Source organism: Poecile atricapillus, chromosome 15 (genome assembly GCF_030490865.1).
Source record: "Poecile atricapillus isolate bPoeAtr1 chromosome 15, bPoeAtr1.hap1, whole genome shotgun sequence".
NCBI classification, from domain to species: Eukaryota; Metazoa; Chordata; class Aves; order Passeriformes; family Paridae; genus Poecile; species Poecile atricapillus.
Window position 1 is genome coordinate 3,342,262 of NC_081263.1, and position 25,028 is coordinate 3,367,289.

Sequence of the window (25,028 nt, forward strand, 5' to 3'; positions counted from 1 at the left end):
AAAAGAAAAAATCTCAAGTGAATCTCTTACTTCCCCAAGGATTTTTTCACCACTCCTGATTTAATTCTGATATGACATGAGGATTAGTGTAGGAGATTAAGTTATTATTTGTGACTTGCCTTAGCTTCTGTCCTTCCCAGTTCAGTTTTCCCTGTAGCTCCTCACTGTCTTACTCAGCTGTAGCAAACTGAAGCTGTGTCTTCCAGACAACAAAGGATTTCATGGGATGCAGCACAGAGAGCTCAAAGGAAAAGAAAAGTGTTATTGATATGCCCTTAATGATAGGCATTAAGATACTGGAAATTATTAACTATTGGGAATCTTTCAGTATATATGTAAAACAGGGGCACTAAAAGGTAAGACAGGAAAACTATATTTCCAAATATCTAATTTCTTCAGTGAAAAATTAGGGTAAAAATGACATTTAGAGATATAGGTCAAGTTAGAGAAAGCCTCCTTTAAACAGGGACAATTAATATGGATTCTATCAGAACAACAAAAGCTATGAGGACGTCGACAGAATTCAACACAGAGCTCTCCTTTTATTGTTTCTGCCTCTGATTTGGTTTCAAGAGCTGCTTGACCACAACTGAGAAAAATCCAAAGCTTACAATTTAGGGGATAAATGAAACATTTAAAAAAATTAAAATAGACATTAGGACTAAAAAGAAGGAAAGAAAATGAGAAGAAAACAAGTACTTTCAAAACCACAGAATCTACCTCTAGATTAGCCAACTGGAAGGATTCACCCATTTCTCTTTGCTTTCCTGTGGCTGTCAGGGTGCTCATCAGTCCAAAACAATGCATTTTTTAACTTTTCTAGTCAGAGATTAGTGTGATGAACTATTAGGCAGCTCAGTAACAGATCGTGTTTGCTGTAATATCAAAAGCTGGATTCTCCTCTCTTCATGTACAAACCACCAGGCACATCTCAGTCTCTGAAAAGTTTGTGCTTTGCCAAAGCAGCGTGAGAGGATTCCTGCATGTTTGACACCAATGACAAGTGCTGCACCTGCCCTCCCACAAGCTCTGATCCACATTCCACACCACTCTCACTCCGTCTACACTCTGATTACTTTTGGTCCCTGGCCTCATTACCTCACACTTCCCTACAATAAACTGCATAAGCCACTTACCTGCCTGTAATCCTGATAAATCCAAATAATTTTCAATGAGTTTGTTTTGTTCCTCTGCCCCTCCAACTTCCTCAGCCTTATTTTATGTCATCAGCATATTTCAGGCACTTTTGAAATTACATTCTGCTCGAGGTCACTGCACTCATTTTAATTCCAACCCTCCAGCACATCAGTGCTTTAACTCCCTTCTGATTTATTTATACTGTTTATTATCAGAGCCCAATTCAATCAATAAAAGCTGGAATTCAAACACATGCACACGTTTGAATTATGCATACAAACACTCATCAGGGGACAGAAGACAACTGCTATGGTCTAGATCATTCCTCTAACATATGGCAGCTCATAGGTAAGGGGACTCATAGCCATGAATTTTTATACCTTGACTTCTGCTTGACCCCAGTGGTTCTTTGGCTCCTGGAAACCAAAAGAATTGAAATAGCATCAGAAATTCCATGGAAGAGGCTTGGCTAAGGGATCTCTGCATTTCTTACCCCAAGCCACTAGACCGTATTTATGGGCTTTTCTGAGCTGACAGTTCCTTTATTAGCTCTTGTACACACAGGAATTCCAGAAAAACACCAGCAACCCACACCAGACAGTCATGTCAAGCAAATGCTGCAAACAGAACAGTGTACAGGGAACTGGAACTTAAAGGGAAACCAAAGCACAAACCTCAATTGCAGCCCAGCTTAGGCATCAAACCAACCTAAACAAGCCGCTGGAAGCAGAGTAGGAAATTAATAACTTTTGGCTCCCCCCTGCAAACCACCACCCTCTCTAAACCTTACTGGTCAGCAGATCCTCAGGCACAGCTCACTGCTGGCTTCTGCTTGCCTTTGAACACAGTTGGTGGTTACAACCCAACAACACTGCAAATTGAGAAAATGGAGGCAGACAAAGTGTGTGGATGTAGGTTCTGCTACAGTTGTGCTACAGACAAGCTCTGGAATTGTGTGCCCCAGCTCATCTGCAGCTGCGTTTCTGTCCTTTTACCACCTTCTCACTGCTCTTCCTGCTCCATCCTCTCCCTACCATGGATCCTTAGCAGCAACCCCTCAGAAGCAATCACCCTTCCCTGCTAATCACTCTTCTGAAAAAGCTGTTTTTATTTTTCCTTACTACTGCAAGCTCTTGTGTCACAGCAGAGCTGCGCTGGTTTGCAGCAGCTGGAGGCATGGCCTGAGTGCTGGGGACTAAATCACAGCCCCTCTGCCCCCCCATCATGAATTTGACAAGGACAAAATTCCCTCCTGAATCTTCTCTGGCCTAGAGTTGTGTGAATTCCAGGAGTCTCTTTGAAATCCTGTTTTAATATTTCACAATTTATGCACAGAGTATTTTGGCTTTTCTATCAATACACTGCTGCTTGGTAACTCCCAGTTTGAATGCTGATTGTGTTTTGCATAAATTAACTAAATTGCAGCCCTTCTGTTTCATTGGTACTTTTTGTCTGCTTCCATCAGGAACAATGTCAGGGAGATTGCAAGCTGACTACAATTCTCTTTCCTAAGCAAGAGGAAAACATTTAAGAGCCCAATCAGCACCAGTTTCCTGAAGTCTGTTGGGCTTTATAAGCTGTATTGTACTCCGGCATTTAACAATTTCTGTTCATTTGGTTCACTTTAAGAAGGGAATGTAACAATTGCCACAGTGTTCTGATCCTCTGGTGCCTATTGATAAATATGGAACAGGTGTAACAACAGTTTTATTTTCTTTCTCCTTAAAAATTCCCTGAGCTAAAAAAGTTGTTTGTGCAATGCTAAAGCAAGGACAGGTCTCTGCTCCCATGTTCCAACACTCAGCTTCCACAGGGAGATGTGCAGCAGACTGGATTTCACAGCTAAGACAAGACCAACCATGGTGTGAAGCTGCCAAGAGCACAAAACAAAACTCAGGTGCTGCCTGAGCCTGGAAGGAGGCTTCCCTTTAAGTTCTATATCCCCACAGGTAGGGGAAGGTCCAGCAATTGATGACACATTTTAAAGATTCTTTTACATGAAGAATTCCACATTCAGCTCTGGTCTGACAGCCAACAATGTTTACAACTGAGACAGGTTTCATTAACCAAGAAATACAATCACATCTCACCCATGACAAAAATCAGTTACCACAAGTTGGTTTATAAAACAGTCACAGGATTTATTGAGATAAATACAAATAGAAAGTTACATAGATTATTTATTCTGACAAATGAATGACACTTCCAGAGTGTCCCCACTTAACTGGGCTCTAAACACCACTGTGTACTGACACAGCTGCCACGTGCTCATCCCACCAGGGCCACCAGTGAGGCTCAAACCTAAGCAACATGACCAACATGCTTTGGATTACAGGCGCTGGATCATTCCCTACAGCATCCCAGCAATATTGCACCAACTACTGTTACTGTCATGTTCCTTAACTAGAAATGCTGAAAAGTGATATTCTTTCTGCTGCTGTGAAAGTGGATGGACTACCTAACTTTGCTCCACCTGGCTTTTTAAATACATATTTTTGCATAATTTAAACAACCCAGAGAACTGCACGTGAACACACTCATTGCATACATTTGTCTAGGACAAGACGTAAAGTGCGGCCTTTAGTCATGCTGAAACAATTTCTAGTTTAAAACTAAACCAAAAAGACAAACTTGCAGAGGGTAAATCTGGATAACAGACCTGCACATTGTCTACAAAAATCCCACCCCAGAACTACGCTGGCCCCCATTAGGACATGCAACTGTGGAGTTGTAACAGGAGGTTTTAAACGCTTGACTGAAATCACCTCATTCAAAACCCACCTGAATTTGGGAGCCAGAGAGGTACCAAAATATTGTTAAAAAACAAAGAACTTTGTTCAGCCTTTTAGTGAACTTTTATAGCTGGTGGCTTACCCCTTACACACATCCTAGTTAAAAACTCCTACTGAACACAAACCAAACATGCTAAAGCCTACGGAAGCTTGTGTTTTCCAGTGGATTATTGCAAGTCAAGGTAACTGTTGAAGGTGATCTGACAAACAGCAACCTGGGTTGGGTTAATGTTCAAGGTATTTAATTTATATACAGTATATTTCAGACATACTTACATATACACACACTTAAAAAAATCTGTTCAGTGCTGAGAAATTTAATGAACTGATAATAAAAAACAGAAGTGAAACCTTGTCAGAAAGGTCTTAGAAAATCTGAACTGTTAGAAAATATCAGTATAATGCCAGCATTAGAAAAAGATATTAGAACTAGAAAAAATTAACTTGAGGTGTCTTTTTCTTAAGAAATTGCAATCATAAAAAATCTGTACTGAAGAAGCATTTGTTTTAAATTATAAAAAAAACTGTAAAAAATTAAATGTAGAATGCTGCAGAGTTTACACTGTTTGCTGCAATAGCAGTGGTATATTTCTGCCTGCAACGTCCAAAGAGCATTTTGTGATCTTACAAGAAAACAATTTGTTACAAATACTGTACATATTATAATACATGACTGCTTAACTCATACAAAAGTGAGCCCTCCCAAAATACAGAACCCAGCTGAGGAACCTACTCACTGTCTTGCAGACAAGCCACATTCAAACAAAACCAAAACAGGTATTTCTGTAAAAACCTTCCCCCATGTGAACTACTTACTATGGAACATGAAATAAGGACAAGTATTTACACAGGTCTGCTGAGGAGAAAGGACTCTGCCCTCAGAAAGAAAGTAACTGTGATCACATGAAACCATTTCTTTACTATTTAAACATTAGTTTTTGAGCAGGACAAAGTTTCAATCCACAATAAAAAAAAAAAAGACTATTTTTCTTTTTTCCAGGACCCACATTATTGCAGATTTGGGATCCAACGGAAGACAGGGTTCAGCAGAAGTATAAGCTTTACAATTTTTCTGAGGTTACTCAATCTAACAATTCTGCTCTTTCTTCCAAGCCCCTGTTCAAACAGACAGGAGACATCCCATTTCACCTTACATGTCTCACTTGGTATTTGCCCCAAACCTTGCACTACAACCCACAGAGGCTGCAGAGCAAACTGTGGCACAACCTTTCCCTGGAACATTTCTGCACTGAAGGTTTTGCAGAATTTAGAGCTCCTTTGTTTCTTAGGAAAAGCTGTTTGGGGTTTAACCACTGGGCAGGTTACAAGGTGTTGGTTAAATGAGGTGTGCATGTAAAACAAACAAAGACTCAAGCCTGCAACTCTCTGTAATACCCTTGAACAGCTCCAGCTCCTGTCGCAGAATTGAACCTCTCAACTTAAGTGACCTTTGCTGGGGCAGAACAAGGAATTTTCTGCTTAGGAAATCTCCACTCTACCTGCTCCAGGGCGAGGCAGCAGCAACAAAAACTGACCTGTGAACACCTGTAAGGGCAGTCAGAAATGCTGCTATTATAGCCTGTTAACACTGTAAGGGCATAGCTCAGAAGGAACAAATTAATAGAAACCTCACAATATACAAAGAATCTTGAGCTCTCTGTGCTTTCAAAAATATTACACATAAAAATGATCCATGCTTAATTCTAGCAGTGTAACTACTTTCAAAAATGAAATAATTCTTGAGCTTTTCCCACTGATACAGAATTAAGTTCTTCATAATTTTTTGTTACAATTCAAGACTATTCACATATATACACTTTTTTTCAAATAAATGCAATAGGTGGTACAGTACAAAGATTATAATAAAAGTGAGGAAAGAACAGCTTCAGGAAAGTTTGCTATAATCATGTTTTAAGATTTAGCAACCTTTTTAAGCCTATAGCAAACTTGTACTAACGGAAATATTTTGTTAAAAAAATGAAATGTAAATTCCAATTATGCTGAAACACTGAGTGTGGTGTAAGACTTCACAGACAATACTAAAGGTGCAGGTGAGGTCAGAGTTATCACCTCCATTTACAAAGGGAAAACCAAAAGGAAGGAATTATTCACAGGAATCAAATACACCACTGTAGATGAAACAAGGTCATGAAATGAAGACTAACATTTCTCAACACTCCCTTTCCTGCTCAAATAGGTAACAAAACCCACCTTATCTGTCCTCATTACTCACACTAACAGAAACAAGGTGAAAAACCATCCTGATGTTCAGCCTTCACTACAGAACAACCCCTTAGTTTTGTTTTTCAATGGTGATACTGTCCATGTTATTCTGTTTCAGTTTTATGGTGGCAAAGAACGACACATCTTGATCTCTATCAGATTGCAGGGCTAGAATGGTTTCTTCTGCAGCTTCTAGATGAGGATTGCCAACACTTTTAAAATAAGCTGGAATAAGGGAAGAAAAAAGACAATTTTAATCAAATCCAAAGGAATAAGCCCTAGAGCATAAGCAGTGCAGAAATACAGAGAATGCCAAAACCATCTGGGGCAGCTTACCCAGTATATAGTCTCCTTACAGAAACTAAGGAAGGTGACAGAGAAAGAGAAATATACTTCTGATTATATTATGCTTCTGATTCATCTTATTAGGTACTTAAATACTTCTAAGATAAACTCTTTTTGCTGAGTCCTAAATAGAAATGTATCAATGAGCAACAGGAAGCTCAGGAAGCTACTACCATTCAATGCATTCCAAAACCTTCTCCATACTTTATTCTGAAAAGAAGGTAGGAGATTTCTGTGCTTCTTCCTCTGAACAATCAGAGGGCAGCACACAAATTACTTTGGCGACACAGCAGAATAACCTAGATGGGTGTTTAAGAGGAACGCTGGATTCCAAACGCGGTTCGCGGGGCCGCACCGCCCCCGTGTGGGGCCGCTCGGCGCCTGCAGCACCGGCGGATGCTGCTCCAGCCCTTCCGGGACGAACACCCCGCGTTCCAAGGCTGCAAAAGCCACTCGAGTACTCTCAAATCTGAACTGAAATCCTAGCGCGTGATTCTGTTTCACAGCCTTGCACCGACTGAGCTACAAGAGCTGTGCTGGCAGAGGAGAGCCAGTGTTCCCGAGGTGTTGGATCTTCCCAAGGAAATGAAGGACCACACCTTTCTCCAGCAAGGTCTGCCTGAGAGCCTTGGCCAGCAGGACCCTGACGTTTGGCACAGGATCCGATGCAAGACTTAGAAGGCTGGGGAGTAAGTGTTCAACAAACTGGTCCACAGGCATGCACTCCTCTTCTACTACAGCCTACGAGACAAACACACAACAGAAAAAGCAAAATTTATGTTAAAAATACACTACTTGCCATTCTTTTTACTGCTTTCCACTTTGTCCTTAATTTGGCCTGTTAAAAAAGCCCTGGAGGAGAACACCCCACCCTGTGTCTCACCATTCTGAATTTCAGCCAAAGACGGGCCAGGAAGAGCAGATGATTTTCTTTCAAGAATGTTTTAGGAAATGCTTTAGGAAATGCCTCTCTTGCTATCACCCTTTTCCCTTTTAACATTCAGCCCTTGCTCCTCACTGCTACCCAAGTAAGCAGTTTTGGTTTGGAGGGGGTGAGTGGTGGCAATAAAAAGGCAAATAGGTCCTGGCATCCAGCACCCACTGGTGGTGTGAAGAGCTCTTGTGATCCTTTAGCCTAGCATGGCCAAGGATTAAACAAATATATCTCTATTTGGGACCTAAGTCTTGGCTTTGCCACTGGGATACCAGAGAGTGCAAGGATCAGCTGTGGCAGCTGGAAGCACAGACCCAGAGAGGGATGTGGGAAAGCCAGATGCCAGCACTGACACCACACCAACTCTGAGCAAATCAAAAGTGTCCTAAAAAATTTTGAGTCCAGATTTCAGTTTTGCCCACATTGCTGCAAAACCCCAGATTTAATGTACACATAGAAACAGAGAGAGAACATTCCAACCTGACAAATGAAGGCAAAGGCTTGTCTCCCGACCCACTTGGAGCAGTGGCGAAACCGCACTACGAGCTCATTGATGAAATTTAATCCCAGGGCACTGGCACTGTTTGCATAGAACTTCTGTAGTATTGCTACAACCTGTGAGCCAAAGGAATGGGAAAAGGAGGGGAACAAAAAGAAGAAATAAAACTTCATGCAGCTCTTAGACTTAAAAAGGTATCATTTCATTTGATTTCTACGAGGGACACTGTATTCAATGTAGCCAGCTGTGCTTGTAGGCTTCCTAAGAAATTAAATCAACTTTGAGGAAAGATCAGTAGCTGGTTGTTCTGTGTTTTGTTGTGGTTTTTTTCCCCCAGAACTAGGGGAAGGTTTTCCAAATCACATATACTGTCTTTCATTCCCTTCAAAGGATTTCTCATTCACATACAACCACAGAAAAAATTTCAACATCTGTGGCAGTCTGACAACTCAAAATATTTTATCAACTTTCCATTTCACTTTTTTTCCATATTGAGTCCTGTGTTTATCAAAGCATTCCTATTCACCCTACTTGTCTGAAAACACAGTGATTTCAGGTACCCTCTCCAGGACCATTTTCCTGCTCTCCTGCCAGGAAGTGAACTAAATCCCCTACCAGTTTGAAGGAGATCCACCGAACTTCTGAAACTTTATCGGAGCACAGAGTTAGTGCAATGTGCCTTAAGTAGTCATAGACATCATTGGGGTTGTAGAGCTCCAGGATCAGGATCAGCTGCCTAGAACACAAAGGAAATCATTAACTGTACACCAAGTGCAGCACCAGCCTACTGCCTTCACTGGCTATTACAGGTGGGGAAGGAGCACCAGGGTTACTACAGAGCCCTTAAGCAGTTTGTTCTTCACTTGTTAGAGGCTTTAATCCATCAGGGAGGCCAAGAGAAACTGATTCAAGCTACATGTACCAGTGCATCAACATTATCCAAAAGAATAACCAAAAGCTACAAATAGAAGCATGAGAAGCCTTTTTTCAGCTTCCAACCAATACTCTGTACTTTCTTACAAAGCAAAAATTGAATATTTACCTCAGTGTAGAAATGTACACTTCAGAAAATAATTCCTATGTCAGAACCACACAGAACACACTCCAGACACAGAACCAGCACAGAACCAGCAGCCACACAGAGCCCAGCCAGTGGCAGTTCCCCACCAGGGCTCAGGGAGCTGCTGTGTAACTTCTGTACCACTGTGAGTTTGTTGTGCCAAACTCCAATGGGAGAGCGAGGCCTCAACAGCCCAAACATAGCAACAGGATGAACACAAAGGTCAGACTTTATCTGCTAACTGTGACTATAATGGTGCTTCAGATATCAACAAGGCTTATAGAAAAAGAACTGTGGGATGTTAATCTACCTTTTATATGTACCCAGACTTATAGAAGTATCAAAAGAATGAACTTTTTTAAAAAACTGTTTTTTCTTTCCTACACATTAAAAAATATATTTTTACACGTTTCATTAATTTTTGTAAGGGAGCCTTGAATTAATAAATTCTCACTGAATAGCATCTATCAGATTGTCGTGTTTCATCAGCTGAAAGTGAACCAGATCTCCATTTTAGAAAAATCACAGACATTTAAGTTTCAGTCACACATTACAACACAACTTGTGAAAAATAAAAAACCCAAAAACCCCAAATGCCCTTGACTCCCCCCAGACAACCCTAACAGCCAGTGGCTTTTTCCTTCCTAAAGAAGGATTGCAAACTTTAAGCTCCTAATTGAGATGTGCTAACTTCTGAATGTAATTACTTATTTCCAAGTTAGTAATACAGATTAAAAATCAGAAGTTAACAAAATTACATACTCTGCCAGCTCGTAACGAAACCTCCAGTTCCTGCTGTTATCAGTCACCACAAATTCTTGCAGCTGGTAAAGATACTCTCGCCTTTTGTCTGCATGAAGTAGCTAAAGGAAAAACATTACTGGTATAAACCTGATAAAACTTTAAACTTGCAGTACTCTGGTGTGTCACTATTCACACCTATGTGCCTTTTCCTACTTGAAAGCAAGTGACCAATGATAAGGTGCTTCCTAAAGACTGTGCACAATCAGCTGAGTGCCTGGACACACACAAGTGACATCCAAAGTACAAGAAGTCATCCCTTTAGCAACACCCAAAGCACCATCTGTGGGCATGAGAGTGAGTAACCAAAAGCTGAGGATCTGTGTGTATTCCACAGCAACCCACCAGGATCTGCTCTCTTCTCTCCCAGCCCCAAACACAAATTGCTACTGGGCTAACTTTCCCAGTTTACAACAGGCAGCAGCATTTACAACCACATTTACAACGGGTTTTCAGCTTGGTATTTTGTTGGGATATGAGAGAAAAGAGCAGTGAGGCACATTAAAAGAAGGAATAGAGGCACACACACAAAATTGTAGCATTGCAAAAAACTAAACATTCATTAGATAGACATGCACAGCTCATTCAAAAACTCTTTATATAATGGAGTCAGAAAAAATGTTACATTGAGAAATTTATTACATTTTCCTACCTTCAGAAAGTCATACAGATGTTTGAGGACACCAATACGCACTTCATCCAGGTCTTTCAAGAACCCATTGAAAATTGGCACCAAATCAGCAGCTGTTAACTGATCCCCCAGGATCACAGCCAGCTCGTGGATGGAGAAAGCCAGAGTGCGCCGCACCTTCCACTGCAAACAGGCCAGCAAGGGAACTACATGAGGCACCATGACTAAAATAAACAAGCTGTTGAACTATCCCAAGTGAGGATTGAGACAGCAGGACAAACAGGGCTAGCAGAAAGTGTTAATCGTATCTGATTTAAATCTGGAATTTTATATTTTTAGTGCACATTTATTCCTCTGTATGAAATTATGTGATCTTATAACAACAGTACAGACTGAAGGAAAAAATCTCCTCCTGAAAATTCTGATTTTTTGTAACAAAACTTTCTTTTCTTACCTGTACATCTGAAGCCAGTGTCTCATAGGTGTCCTTGAGGCAGTGCCAGTTCTGCCTGCCCAGAGTCAGGGCCACCCCAGGCAGGCTGTAGGCACAGTGCTTGGCAATCTCAGTGTCAACAGTCTGGGCCCGAGCAGGGTCAGTCATGGACAGGTACTGGTCCAGTAAAGGCTGAGGGATGATGTCCTACAGACAACAAATTTCAATTTAAGAGCAGAAAGAAAATCCAGCTGCTCTGCTACAGCTCTACCAACCAGTCAGCACCAAAACACAAGAGACAAGACACCCCTTGTGTGTGTTAACCTCACCTAGGGTAAATGACTGCAGTGGTTATTTGTCCTCTCACAAGGATATAACAGTCAGCAATGAACACTCATTATGGCTTTATCAACACCTTGCATCAACCTGAAAATCAAGCTGAAAATTCCTTCTTTGCTGATGCCAAAGAGTACATCAGTGACAGAACATGACAGTCAGTGCCTACCTTAGTGGCACAGGTCACCTCTAAGGCACCAAAAAGGCTACAATGTTCCTAATTTTCTCATTTAAAACAGGGTTCTCCTTGAATTCTGGAGCATTCCCTCACATTCCCGCAATTGATCCATTACAGAAGGTATCACTGCATTAAGGGTGAGATGAACTGTATCCAGCATTCCACTAAATCCTTCAGATGCCATTTCAATCACCTGTAATTTTGACTTGTCATCTTCAAATGGTGGATTATTTTCTTGCTCTTTCCTCAAAAATACACTGGTTCCTCTGTGTTGCTCCTCTGAGTCCTGTAAAATGAGGTACCAGGTAGTGAAATGAAGGATACTTGGTGCTGTTTGGGCTATTTCAAAGCATCAGAGTGCAAACAATAGAGCTCAGATTCAGAACAGCCCTGCACAGGCAGCGCCTTGCACAGGCAGAGCCTTGTTCAGTGTGTTTATGCAAGTATAAAAAGACAACAGTTTCACACTGAAGCAAACAGAGACTGCAGCAGCAACAAGGGCAGCACTAGTTCAGATTTACTTTTAAAGAAAGCAATCTAATATCACAAACCCAACATTCATACACATTTTGGATGGATACTTTTAAATAGTGTTTATTCTTGAAATTAACTTATATTCAACAGAATTTAGTCAGAAAAAAAATCGTACAAGACTACTGCAAAACTTTAAGTCCTGGGTCATTTGGGTGCAAACAGAAATGATAACCCTTAATGGCTTTTCTTTTTTTGATTAGAGTAAGTAGAACATGATAGCTGTGGTCTGGTAATGTTCAAAGGCTTTGGATCAAAAGTAGGTCAGTTGTGCCAGGGACTATACAACCCCACACAGCTCAAACATGGAGCACAAAGTGTACTTACCATACTTTTCAGCACGCTGGTGCTTGACTGGTCACTGATGTCATCCTGGGAGGCAGGGGATGAAAGAGTGTCCCCCTGCACCTGGTTGCAGGCAGCATCCGAAATAGCTGTTTCATCCAAAATCATTTTGTTCTGAAGATTGTCACTACTTTCTTCCATTTTTTTGGTCTCACAGTCACCAACAGAATCAAACTGAGCAGCTCTGAGAGCAGCAGACAACACTTGGACCTGAGCTGTAAAGCAAAAGATGGTTATTTCGTTTCCTTTCTGCATTTAAAGGCATTAAACTTGTAATTAACTCATCTGAAAAGATAAAAGATAGCCCAGTATGAGCTGCACAGATAATGCTGTATTAGCAACCATTTGCTCTTGGAAAGAAAAGGCCTTTTACTACAGGGCACTCATGAGACTTGGTGACAAGAAACTGAGCTGACTGTGGATGACAAGAGGGATCTGGTCCATGAAACAGATCCCACTGTCAGGCCAATATCTTTCCAATGCTTTCAACAAAGGGCCTGTTTCAGGTGGTTAAGGAGAGAGAACTTGAAATTAGGGCCATTCTCAGTCAGTCCATATTAGATTAATTCAGCTTGTAGCAGGTACCACTGTCACTAAACCCACAGCTGCTTTCCCTTTTGTGGTTGGATCAATTTGCTTTTCATGCAAACAGAAGCCAGAAACATTTTCCCAGCTGCTCTAGAAATAACTCAGGTCTTATGAAAAAAGCTGTTGCAAAACTTTCTCCTACAATTTACTAATCAAGGTAAGTTCATCACCCTATGAATACCACGCCAATTAAAATGCAGGCAAATGTTTTATAAGGGCCAGAAAACCTGCTCAGAGAAAACACAATTTTACTGTCACAGAGCCTCACCTTGAACATCTGGATCATCTATGTGCTCCTGTAAGCTTTCTAGAACCTTTTTTATTTCACTGCTAGCAACACAGTTATTACATGGCACAGAGCAGGCATCGTTGTGCTTCTCAGCCTTGAACTGCAGCAGCTCCAGGTCCTGACTTATGTCGGGCAGAGGAGGGCGCCAGTACAGGAACGTGTTAAACACGTCCTCGGCAGACGGCAGCCTTGAGCTCAGCTCTGGAAAACTGCTCTCCTTCGTGGCTTCAGTGACACCAGCAGCAGCTTTGTCACCCTGACATAAGCGAGAGGATTCTTCTCCAGGGCTGGCACAACAACCTGAACTTTCTTCCCGTGGATCTTTATTTAGGTCCTCAGAAAGCTTTGTATGAACTTCAGGTGAAGTCTCCTCAGTTGATGATTCCGGTTTGATTTCCATTGGTTGTTCTGAGCTGGAAACAAAGTTATTGAAAGTAAACTTTAAGTACTCTGTAACAAGAGGTTTTCAGTGAAATGCTTCATAAAAGACAGCAGCAACAACAGAAACTTCTCTCTAAAGAAAGAATTTGTGTTACCACTATGCTTTATTTCACCAGTTTTCCCTTTGCCCTCCTGTGAAGCCAAAGTAAATTTTTCAATAATGTGGTTACACTGAAATGTGTGACCTCACTCTTCAGACCTTTTCTGGAACTCAAATATTCTCAAATGAACATTTTTAGCCTCAACAAGCAACAAAAACAATTACCTTCCTTTTAACCCCTTCCACTACAACACACCTTTCCCAGGATTTACCTGGACAATGCAGCATTTGCACTGGAAGACATCACGGTGATATTGTTACTTGGCTGACAGGAGTTTGAATTCACATCTTGTGCTGATGGTCGGATACTCAGTGTCCCATCTTCTCGAATGTAAAGACCAGCACTTGAAGGGTTTGCAAAGGTAGAAATGAATGGGCCAAGAGACTGAAAAGCAGCCTGACGAACCTGTGATGGTGTAAGAGCAACAGTCAGGCTTCATGCAACTCTCACAGAATTGAAAAATTGAAACGTGGAACAATTTTCAATAAGAACCAATTGGTTCTTAACACAACAGCTTCATTTAATACCAAATATAACCAATTACCAAATAAATGACACTTAAGCAAAGGGTCATACACCTAAGCCTGTATCTACAGTCATTGTACGGAAATCTTTTAGAAGTTATAAATTTGAAGGACATCTGTTCTTCAACTCATCTACTTAACACAAGCAACCTTTTCTCAGAAGAGTATTTACACTTCTAAACTGTTGAGAGAGAGGAAAAATAAGACACTATCTCATTAGAGGAAATTAGTTTTTAGCACATTAAGCTCTGATCTCAGCAGATGCACTTCAGAGCACTACTGAACTTGCCCATTATTTGTTTAGGATCTGCCTGGGAGGATGCATCAATTCCAGAGGGAGTTACTCACCCATCTGCAGGTGTCACTGATCAGGCTGATGAACAGTGGGGACAGTTTGCTCCTGCGAACTTCTGGGGACGTGGTGTAAGATACTGCCATAAAGCATTCAGCACAAGCCTTCCTCATTCCCCACACACTATCAGAACACAGCTCAAAGAACTTGGGAATCTGCCAAAAATAAGCCAATTCAAAACTTATGAAAGACTGAACAAAGCAATATCAAAGTATTTGTTTGAAAACTAGAGACAATGAAAACTCGAGAGAATAAAATAAGTACAGAACAAACAGTGACAGGTTAAATGCATACACTAGTTATATTAATTAGAAAAAAAAAATCTGTTTCTCACTCCATTAAGAATGTGTGTATAACTATTTGCAATGAGAAATAATAGAAAGAACTATTAATGGCCTACAAAACTATAATTGAATTGATGATCACTGAATGATTATCTAGTTCAGGGAAAAATAAAAGTGGTAACTCTACAGTGTGTGTAGATATGTAAAAATATAACTGTGTATATATATATCTGCTGTCAATTACATTTTAAAACATGTTTTGCAAAACAAGAACTTTGCATTTCTCTTAATTGCCAGTTTTGCTGTGTAATTGCAATCAAGGCCTTAGCCAAGTCAATTAGAAAATGCATGCACACTGATTAATTTATAGGGAAGACAATAAAGGAACTCATTATTAAACTTTCTGAACTGAGAAATACAGGTCTTGCAAATTGATTTGATTTTTACATACCAGCAGTCTTTCTGTGGCTTCTTGCCCAACTGCATTACAAATGTCACCAAAATTAGCTGCACAAATCTAGGAAATAAAAAGTCATTAATAACACTGTGTCTCTTTCAAGGGCATTAGTTTGATTATCAACTCCACCATGCATTATTTATCCCATCAAACAACTGCACATGTTTTGACTCTTCCAATTTCAGCTCTGTAACTGCATCATGTAATATTAACTCATCCAAACAAAGACTCATTGGAGCAAGTGTCCATACACCACATGCCTCTGGGATCAATAGTAATAAAGGTTTCTGCATGAGGAGCATCATCTGCTCCAGTAACCACCAGAAGGGACAATAAGCCCACATGAAAGTTTAAATCACTTTGAGCAGCAGCTGTCAAACCCAAAGCAGGCCAGAACATGATACCAGGGTCAGGACTTAGGTGTACTGACAGCACTACCCTGGCTCAAGGTGGCTTAAGTGCTTTGCTGAAGCAAAGTTTAATCAAGGTCTCAAGTTCGTGCCATTTACAGGCCATTACAGAAGCTCTAATTAAGGCAAAAGGGACATCCCTTCATGCTGGCAAAATCTGAAATAATTTAGGATGAAGCTGTGTTAATACACCTTTTAGTCATTCTCTGTGCTTATTTAGAAGGCAATAAAAGCAGCTCAAATTCCAGCAAGCCCAGCTTATGTTGCAGACCAAGCTGAAGCTCAGTGTGACCCCTAAGTCTACCCAAATATTTTAATACTTCTGCTATAAGTTTCCTTTTGTACTCAAACATGAATTAAAGTAAGCCTTACACTTTGGGGATTTCTCCTTTCAATAATAACAGATTTTTTTTTTAAAAAAAGGATGTCTCAAATGTCTATTACTTTTGAATTTTGAAATAAGATGCTAGAAATTATAAAAGTTGCTTCCATCCTATAACCCAGCACAGCAACTTAAAAAAAAAAGGCTTGTGCAAAACTATTAAATGTACAAGACCAATTTAACTACTGGACCTGACCTACTGGACAAAGTCTGTTATCTGTTTCTTTACTGAACAACAGAAACTAGAACCATGTCAATAAATCAAAACTTCTCTTCCAGATGCTTTGAAAGTTCATCAGCTAAAGTTATAAGTTATACAGGAAGGCATTTGAACAGCAATGTACCAATTCATTTTTAGGCGGTTTAGGGTTGGACACACACCAACCTTTCGGACTTGAAACAGTTTCCCATCACTGCACAGTTCACAGAAGCGAGGAAGCAGCATGTGCTCAACTGTTGTTCTGCTCAACATAGAAGCCATTTTGCAGATTATCTGAAAATCAGGAAAGGAACATGTGTAAGGAGAAGAAAATTATAAAGCTTGTAAGCACAGCCAAATATTCTTCCTGAAAATTACCTCAGAGAGCAAGATAGTGATTACAATCAAATTGATGAAACTGTTACACATTATTTGTATTTCCATACACCTGTTTTATGTAAAGCCAAACAGCTTTACTTTAAATCATTCTACGCCAGAACATAACATTTCTGCATTTAATTCCTTGTCTTTTTTATCTGGTTAAATAGACTTCTATTAATAGATTTGTTTTCAAGGTGTTTGCAATGTGGCAAACATTGGCACTTTTTATGGAGAAGACAAAAGTTCCATAAGTGGACCTCATAAAAACCACACTCTTCAAGCATATGAGAAATATCCCAAGCTTCTGCATGCAAGTAAGGCATTCCACTTTAACAGTTCAGATACTTAAAAACACGCACAGATACATAGGCTCAGATACCACAATAAAATTGAAGTTTACCACATATCAGGAGACAAAAAAAGGGAGTGCAAGAAAAACCAGTTATTTATGTGAGCCAATGCACACTTTACAGGAATGATGCCCAGGAATTTTAGGAGTTAACAGCATCTAATTAAAAGAAGTTAGTAACAAGCTCATTAATTCAGCTTTCTCTGAGGAACCATAAGTTTCCACTACCAACACAAACCATGTTTCTGCTTTGGGTTGTATGTTTCCTCTCAGCTCCCACTTTCTGGGAGAAGTTGCTGTAATTCTTGTATTTGCAAGAGGAGAAAGCAAGAGGCTCTCATGCACCAGGGGTTTAATGCTTACACAAACATCATCATATTACAGTTCTCATCTTCCTGCTTTTATTTTTCAAAAAATATTGAATCTTGCTACCTTCACAAAAATAAGCTTTATTCCTTTCTAGGAATAAATGCTTGCCTTTGTAATAGAATGCTAAATAAGAACTAAGGAAGAGACCATTCAAGGACTTTCCTACAAATTTTCAAACTCCTAAAAGGCATCTGGTGCTCAGATGTCATCCTGGAAAATTGCCTAAGCAATTCCCAACTCCCAAACAAGGAAGAGGAAAATCTAGCTGGTAAAATATTTTACAGGTCAAGTGTCAGATATCCATGCTGAAATGTAATTACACACCAGCACTTTTTTGTGGAGTCAACTGATTTCTTGAAAGTCACCAGGCAATGTTTTTTTCAAAACACTTCAGAACTGAGATCAGGTCATATTTCTACAACATTACTGTGAAACCTGGTAAAGCAAATGTAAAGAACACTCTGGGGAATGTAACAATCCCAACAAGAATTTTTTAAAAGGCTTCCAAGGACCAGTTGTATTTTAAAGCTATTCAGCTACTATTTTGACATCATTCAGCATCCTGAAGTATAAAGATGCTCTCTTTTTAAATCTGGTATTTTCAAAAATTCAGAATAAAAATTAAAGACTTGTTTAAAAAGTAAAGTAAGTAAAAATCCAAATATCTTAATGAATAAACACAAAAAGTTTGGCTTACTTTATTTAATGTCAACTCTATTCCTGGACCTCATCTTAACCACCATTACAAATTAATGTTATCAACTTACATTGACAGCTTCCACCTTGTACTCGTCATCACTGTCAGGAGCAGAGAGGTCCAGCAGAATTGGACACACCTTATTTTCAATGTCACTCTGAGCCACAAGGTCTTGTTCCAGCAGTATCAGCAGTGCTTCCTGGCCTGCCTTTCTGACCTATAAACAAACACACAAAACCAGTCTGTCACTATAAGAACAACATTTACAGATACCAGAACCACAAAACTTTCTATCCTTTGATTGGACACACAGGTACAAGCCAAAAAAACCAAACAAATCCAGTCTTTATTTACTTAAATATATTAATAACTTATTACTTTTATTATCATAAGGGATTAATAATAAATACTGAAGTTTAGCATGATCATTAGAAGACATTTTACATTCTAAAAATAAGACAAAAGATGAAGTAGAAGACAGGATCTGCAAGTCATGACTCCTGTAACAGATTCTGTCCATGTACTGTCAGGCAAATCCTGAAGTTCCTATTATCTGCTGAGGGAAATATTAAAAACAAAACAAAATAAAACAAAAAAAAAAAAAACAAAACAAAACAAAACAAAAAACCCGAAAAAAGCAACCCAGACCTCCCTAGAGCAATACGCTGAATAAACACATAGCACTACATAAAAGCCAGATATCAAGCAAGAATTTCTTATCTCTTCCTCATGCCTTAAATTCACTGAACCACACAGAATTTTCCAAGGATTCAACTCTTGTCTGTTTTTCCTACCTGATTGTTAACATCTGTGAGGTACCTCACTACTATGGGCATAAGGTATTCAAAAAAGGCTGTTGGGAATTTTGGTCGACTTTCTTGTAGAAAAATGGCAATAGGAGGTATCTGTTCCATCAGCTCTGTGCGAACAGTTGGCTCTGTAAATAAGAAGTTAAAGTACATTGGTAAATATTAAATGAAGATCAGGTACCTCAAGGAAAAAAAGTGGCATTTTTCTTTATGTTTTCACAACAGAGAAAAATTAAAATAACCAAAACATAGAAATAGCATCACTGAGATTACCTATTCTTAAAGGAGAACTGAATAAAACAGAGTAGCCTTGAATACATCATCACAGTTCAGAGACTTGAGATCAGTTCCCAAATCAATCCCACAAAATGAGATCACAAGCTGGAAAATCCAGTCACCTTGAATTATATGCACAAGAACTATTAAAACACAACTGCTCCATGCCACTTACACCAGATATAACAAATCAAATGTAAAAAATTTATTGAAAAATGTTGCTTCAGGCCCTATACTAAGAATAGGCCTTTCATTTAACATACAAAATATTTCAAAAGCAGAGATAAAAATGAATCTGTTTTCGTTGACAGATCTTCCTGCTAGATGATTCAACTTCCTTAGCTCATTCATTGCCTTCTCAAAATCGGAAGTCAGTACTTCCTATGTTGCAATTTACATAAAATAACTTACGTAAATTAAAAAACAAACAAAAGTAAACTTTCAAACCTGCATCTTCAGAGAGCCTGACCACTATTTCCATTACTGTCAGAAAGTCTTCTTCATTGTTACTGAAATCTCGAAAGACGTCCAGAAGACCCCTGGCAATAATTTGCCTGTGGAGTGAATGCAATTATTGCCTTAATATCCAGCCAATGACACTTAGATGGGATGCAAGAGGAACTTATCAAGTGTAAATAGCACAGATAAAACAGATCAAGCTCTTCTCTGAACATTTGACATACCAAGAAAACAAAAATGGAATCAAGAGACCTGGTTTAGATAACCAAGAATGAAAATCGCTTTCCATGGAAGTGTTTTACAAATTATTCAAGTAGAAATAACATCAGGCATGTATTTGGGAGAACAATGAAAGACACAGCAACATTTTAACACCCACACTGTGCTCAGACTCAGGTACCAGCAAGTGTGCCTGCTCTGCCCTTACCTGTTAAATACATTATCACTGAAGGCATATTTCTCTAGACGAGCCAGTGGAGTTAAGTTATCCTGTCCAGGAATATCCAAGAATGCTGTTATCCTCATGCTATCACAGTCTGGTCCATAATCTTCAAAGCCAACTTGAAAGATATGAAAAGTAACCCCCCAAAAAAAAAAAAAAAAAAAGAAAGATCCAAGAGTCAGCAAGAGATGTTACAATATAAAATACAAGAAACCAGTAGCTATTTCTTTAAAAGAAAAGTAACTGCACATCACTGGAAACAGTTTACAAAATCATCTTAAATTGTATCTAATGAAGTTGAGCACAACACTTGCATACAGATTTGTAAATAATTCAAGCTTTAAAATTTAACTCATTTTTCAAAATCCTTGGCTTTAAACACACTTCACTTTTCTCTTTCAGTGGAGGATCCATATGCACAGAGTTAAGAGGACTTAGCTGACACAACCACACATCACAAACTGACCAACACATTCAAAAAGAAAGTCAGTCCCATTAGAAGAAACTAATTTTAACAATCGTAGCAAATTTCAAATTGTATTGCTTTAAAACAGAAAATTCTTATGTCTGTTTTAAAGTTCCATTTAAAAATGTGCATTTTTCTCATTGTAGTTACTGGGTCCCACATACCTAAATCAAACAGATAACTTTGGGAAAAACTTCAATTTCATGGTACTTGTGAACATGCTGGGAGCTCCCTACTGCACCTATTAACTCTGGACTTTTCTGTGTGAACCCACTCAACTCTGAACCTTTTTAGTATTCATAGCTTCAGATTTTTACCCAAATATTACCACATCAACTGTTACAATTTGCCTTACCAAGTCTAACAGTCACCATTACAGACCACAGGCAGGAGGTATGACTGTAAAAAGGAAAGGGAATGGAGAACTTTGTTGCCAAACTTATCTTAATCCTTCACTCCTACAACCAAGTGAAATAATGTGCCTGCAACACAAATGCTCTTATTTAAGCACTGGATATAGGAACTCCACAGAAAGGGCTGCATAGGAGTAGTTAATATTGCTGCTCTGGGTTTACAAGTGTCCCAAGCACTCCTAGAGTCAGGCACACTTCTTTCACACAAATAGAGCAACTGGGATCACACTTAAGTAAATGTAAATTCTGCCAACACAGCTTCTCACATGCATGAATATCTCACAAAGCACCACATGTGCTGACAGTGACAACCACTGAAGACAATAAGCCACTGCTTTGGTCTGAACTCCATTAATACCCGTTATAAATCACTTCATATGTTAAAAAAAAAACCTCTGTTCCAAGCCTCATGTTTTTTCCAACATTTCCTATGTAAAACTCTGCTTTCCAATTATTCAGCACAAGTCAAAACATCCTCAGAAATACAGCTCAATAAAAGAGGAAATCATCTGTACATACTTGGAGAAAAATGCTATACCTGCATCTTCAGGGGGAAGAAAAAGCAGGTTGGTTTAAGGTCTCCAAGGAACCCAGGTGAGTTAAAATACTACAGAAGTTCCAAATTCTGCTGCTCTTGCAGACAACATGCACAACAAGTTCAATGGATTTCAAACAAAGTAGAACTGTGGGATTAGATTAAATGTTGAAATTTCAAATGAGCACACAGATACTACAAGTGAACCCACAGCCACACAATAGGAAACAGATGCTAATTGTTCCTGGCTTTTTAGAACAATGACGTATTGCACTGACACCCTCGTTTCCCCTCCACTGGTCATTATTATTTCTCATGGCTGCTCCTTACAGAAGGGTCTGTCAGGTTCAAAACATTTATCTGTACAAGTGTAAACAATTTACAGAGCCCAGGTCTGTCTGGGATCAATCTGCTCTAGGACTTGTCCCCAGTCAAAGCATCCGAAGAGGGAACAATCCAGATTTGCTGCTTCAGAGGAAACTTCTTGTATCCCTGGCAGCTCAGGGGAAGTTACACAGCATCTATAGGATTGCAGATTTCCCTTCTGAGGTTGCAACAAACTCTCCATACCCAAACTCTGGCAATCCTTATGTCTATGAAATTATAATACATATATAGTTGAAATGCCACACAGACCAGACACTCAGTAGCTGATTTTTGAGGTAAGTCACCTGTTACATAAAGAAAGACAGATTACAATCAATATACTTGTCATTAGCTTTACCTAGTTCCCACCTGTCCCTAATTAGAAACACTAACAATTAAAGCTATTGGTTCACTTCAAATAGTTCAGGATTCCTACCAATTCAAATGACAATGAAATAAATCCCAGTTCTAACTTTGACTACAATACCACACCTGGGACTAATTTTGTAAACATGATGTACATGTTTAATTTTACTGCATGGAGTAGCTCCATTATTCATTTAAAGTACTTAAGCATACACCAGTGCTTCCAAGAGCAGAGAGAAAACAGAGCACCATTACTTATGCTCAGGATTGAGAGTTAAATACCTGAAATTTTTTCCACACACTCTCAACTACACATAAGTAAGGAATAATCATGGCAGAATCCATTTCGTATTCTCTCAAAAATTTTAGTTTTCTTTTTCCATAAAATAGGACACCACGGGTACTCACAAGTTTTAGAATACACCAAGTACTATAAAGTAAATCACAAATGCTGAACTAGTATTTCTTATCTAATGTTCTTTCCCAGGTACATCTAATATTCAGTATTTTTCCCTCTAACTAGAGCAAACAAGTGAGCTTGGAATCTGTTCACCTATAAGCAGAAATAAATGTGACAGTATTCAGAGCTGACCTTGAGTTCACTGTGCTCAAAAGCTGTTAAGAGTTATGAGAAACTCAGGGTCACAGGACCTAGTGGAGCAATTCAATGTAATCACCCAGTGCCACTATTCACATTTCACAGCACAAACCAGTAAATACCAGCACCCAGCAGAACAGTTTAATCAGCTCAAGGTAATTTTCCTTCCTGGTGTTTGTAGAAGGAAAAACAAAGTCTTTAAATACTTTCTTATTAATCGCACAAAGGGCATAAATAAGCTAATTATTTCTTCGAGATGACCCATTATCTTATTAGAAACAGATTTTAATATGCACTTGAATTTAGCTAGATTTTACTACAGCTTTTTCCCACATTTGGAATAAGCCCCTAGACTCCCTTTCAACACAACTGATCTTCAGTGTGCATGACACTATTTCACCAATTTACTTATGCAAGTAAGAATCCAATTCCAGTGATTTGTTTCACTGAGGCTTTTCTAAAACACATCCTGAACTCTTTGCTAACCTCTGGATTAGCACAATATCAGTATCTCAGTCATGGGACACCTGAACTCCGCTACAACAGAGCTGTTGATTCCATAATTCTAAAGATATTGTCAAATTAATGAACTTAATCAAAGAATAGTTTTAAGTCACAGAATTGGATTTTAATAAAGCTCTAAAAGGTTCATTTATTTACATGCTCATCCTGAAACTGCTACCTTCTTTTATGAATCACCACTTATGGCAAAACTGTTTTTATCTGGACATTTTTATTTACTCGAGTTTTGCCTTACAAGCATTAAGCTTCTTAATCAACTTAGCAGACTAATCTGCTACAGTCTAAACAGAACATCCAAGGAGTGAACTCTAATGGAAAACAAACTCTTCAAGGGATGGTCCAAGGCCATAAGAAAACTACTATGACGTTTGCATTTGTTTCTGCTTCTCACACTTTACATGCTGCTACCTACTAGGGAAAAGCAGAAATCTCAAAGACTGAGAACAACAACTAATAGAATCCCACAGAATCAGCTCCTCCCACAGAGGAAACGGTCCCTGCACATCTTCCAAATGAAGGACTGTAGCTCCCAGTTGTATTCCAAAATTTCCCCTGGTGTTCCCGAAGAACACCTTTCTCCTGCTCAGCTGGGAAGGTGGACAGGATGGGTCCACCTGTTTCACATTTCCAAGTGGTATCAAACAATAAATATCTTATGAGAAACAAATAAAGTTTCTCACAAGAAACGAATACAAGTACCATCTTTCCTTTTAAGTAGAAAAGTCAATCCAACATCCGACACAATGAAACCACCCCACAGATAGAGCTGCTTTCTACGGCAACAGAAGTTCGCATCACTGCTCGTCAAAGCTTTAACTCCTGAAATCACAGCGCTTACCAGGCTGGTTCAGGTCTGACAGGTATCCAGCTCCCCTGGAACACAGTCCTGGACTACAGCGGTGTGTGATGGAGCTGTTCCTTGCTCTGGAACCGGGGCACGGTACTCAACCCAAACTCACCCGGTTTGTGCGATCCAATCGGAGCACACACGGCAATCTTCCCTTCATCCCGAGATGCACTCGCAGCACATCCCCGGGATGCAGGAGCAGCTGAACACGCGTCCTCACAGCCTCTACAGCTTTGCAAAGTTTCACCGCACCTGAGCGATCTAATTATCCTAATTCCCACCGACAACAGGAGCGGGGCTGATCCCCTCATCCCCCCGTAAGCCTTTCCCAGGCTCGGACGCTGCCAGAGCTGCTGTTTACACCGCACCCAGCGGCCACTGGAACCAGCGGGGATGGTCCCAACGCCCTAGGAACCTTCACCTGCCAGAACTGCCTCAAAATCCTCCCCTCGCCCTCACCGGGGTCAAAATGCGGAGAGGGAAAGAGTGCGACAAGAGGACCCCGGGGTGGGAGCGCGGGCCTGAACAGGGAGCGGAAAAATAAAAAACAGTTACTCACAATCATCTAAGTCATCCTGCAAATCCACAAAATACAAAGGGATCCCTACAAACAAAAAACAGAAGAGAGATACCAGGGGGTTGGTTTCGGAGGGACGATGGCAGCCCCAGCTGAGCCGCCCGCCCGCCGGTCCCACTTACCGGCCATCTTGGAATGGACATGGGCGAGGAGGAGGAGCGGGAGGGCACAGGGAGGAGCCGCGGGTGCTTCCTGCCGCCGGGTCAGCCCCGAAACGCCACCGGGTGAAGGAGCAGCGGCTGCCGGGGGTCGAGCGGCCTCTTTGCACCCAAGGGGGATAGCAG

The 25,028-nt window shown here is 39.9% G+C and overlaps 1 protein-coding gene across 3 annotated transcripts; it reads right to left on the minus strand.

The window, feature by feature from the left end:
* Nucleotides 1-3,253: 3,253 nt before the first annotated feature.
* LOC131584784 (serine/threonine-protein phosphatase 4 regulatory subunit 1-like) lies at nt 3,254-24,902 on the minus strand. 3 transcript variants are annotated; one of them, XM_058850249.1, is made up of 20 exons: nt 24,867-24,902; nt 24,727-24,771; nt 20,040-20,172; nt 19,601-19,707; nt 18,863-19,005; nt 18,139-18,285; nt 16,459-16,566; nt 15,276-15,341; nt 14,537-14,695; nt 13,876-14,069; nt 13,102-13,535; nt 12,228-12,460; nt 11,563-11,655; nt 10,877-11,062; nt 10,444-10,605; nt 9,753-9,853; nt 8,546-8,666; nt 7,912-8,046; nt 7,097-7,238; nt 3,254-6,377 (listed from the first exon to the last, which is right to left on the minus strand). In XM_058850249.1, the coding sequence occupies exons 1-20, from the start codon at nt 24,871-24,873 to the stop codon at nt 6,223-6,225; spliced, it is 2,871 nt and encodes a 956-aa protein (XP_058706232.1). In that variant the 5' UTR covers nt 24,874-24,902; the 3' UTR covers nt 3,254-6,222. The 3 variants fall into 3 exon arrangements, with proteins under 3 accessions (XP_058706232.1, XP_058706230.1, XP_058706231.1); XM_058850247.1 differs by lacking the exon at nt 24,727-24,771 and having other exon boundaries at nt 24,867-24,889; XM_058850248.1 differs by lacking the exons at nt 24,727-24,771; nt 24,867-24,902 and adding an exon at nt 21,472-21,606.
* Between the last annotated feature and the right edge of the window lie 126 nt (nt 24,903-25,028).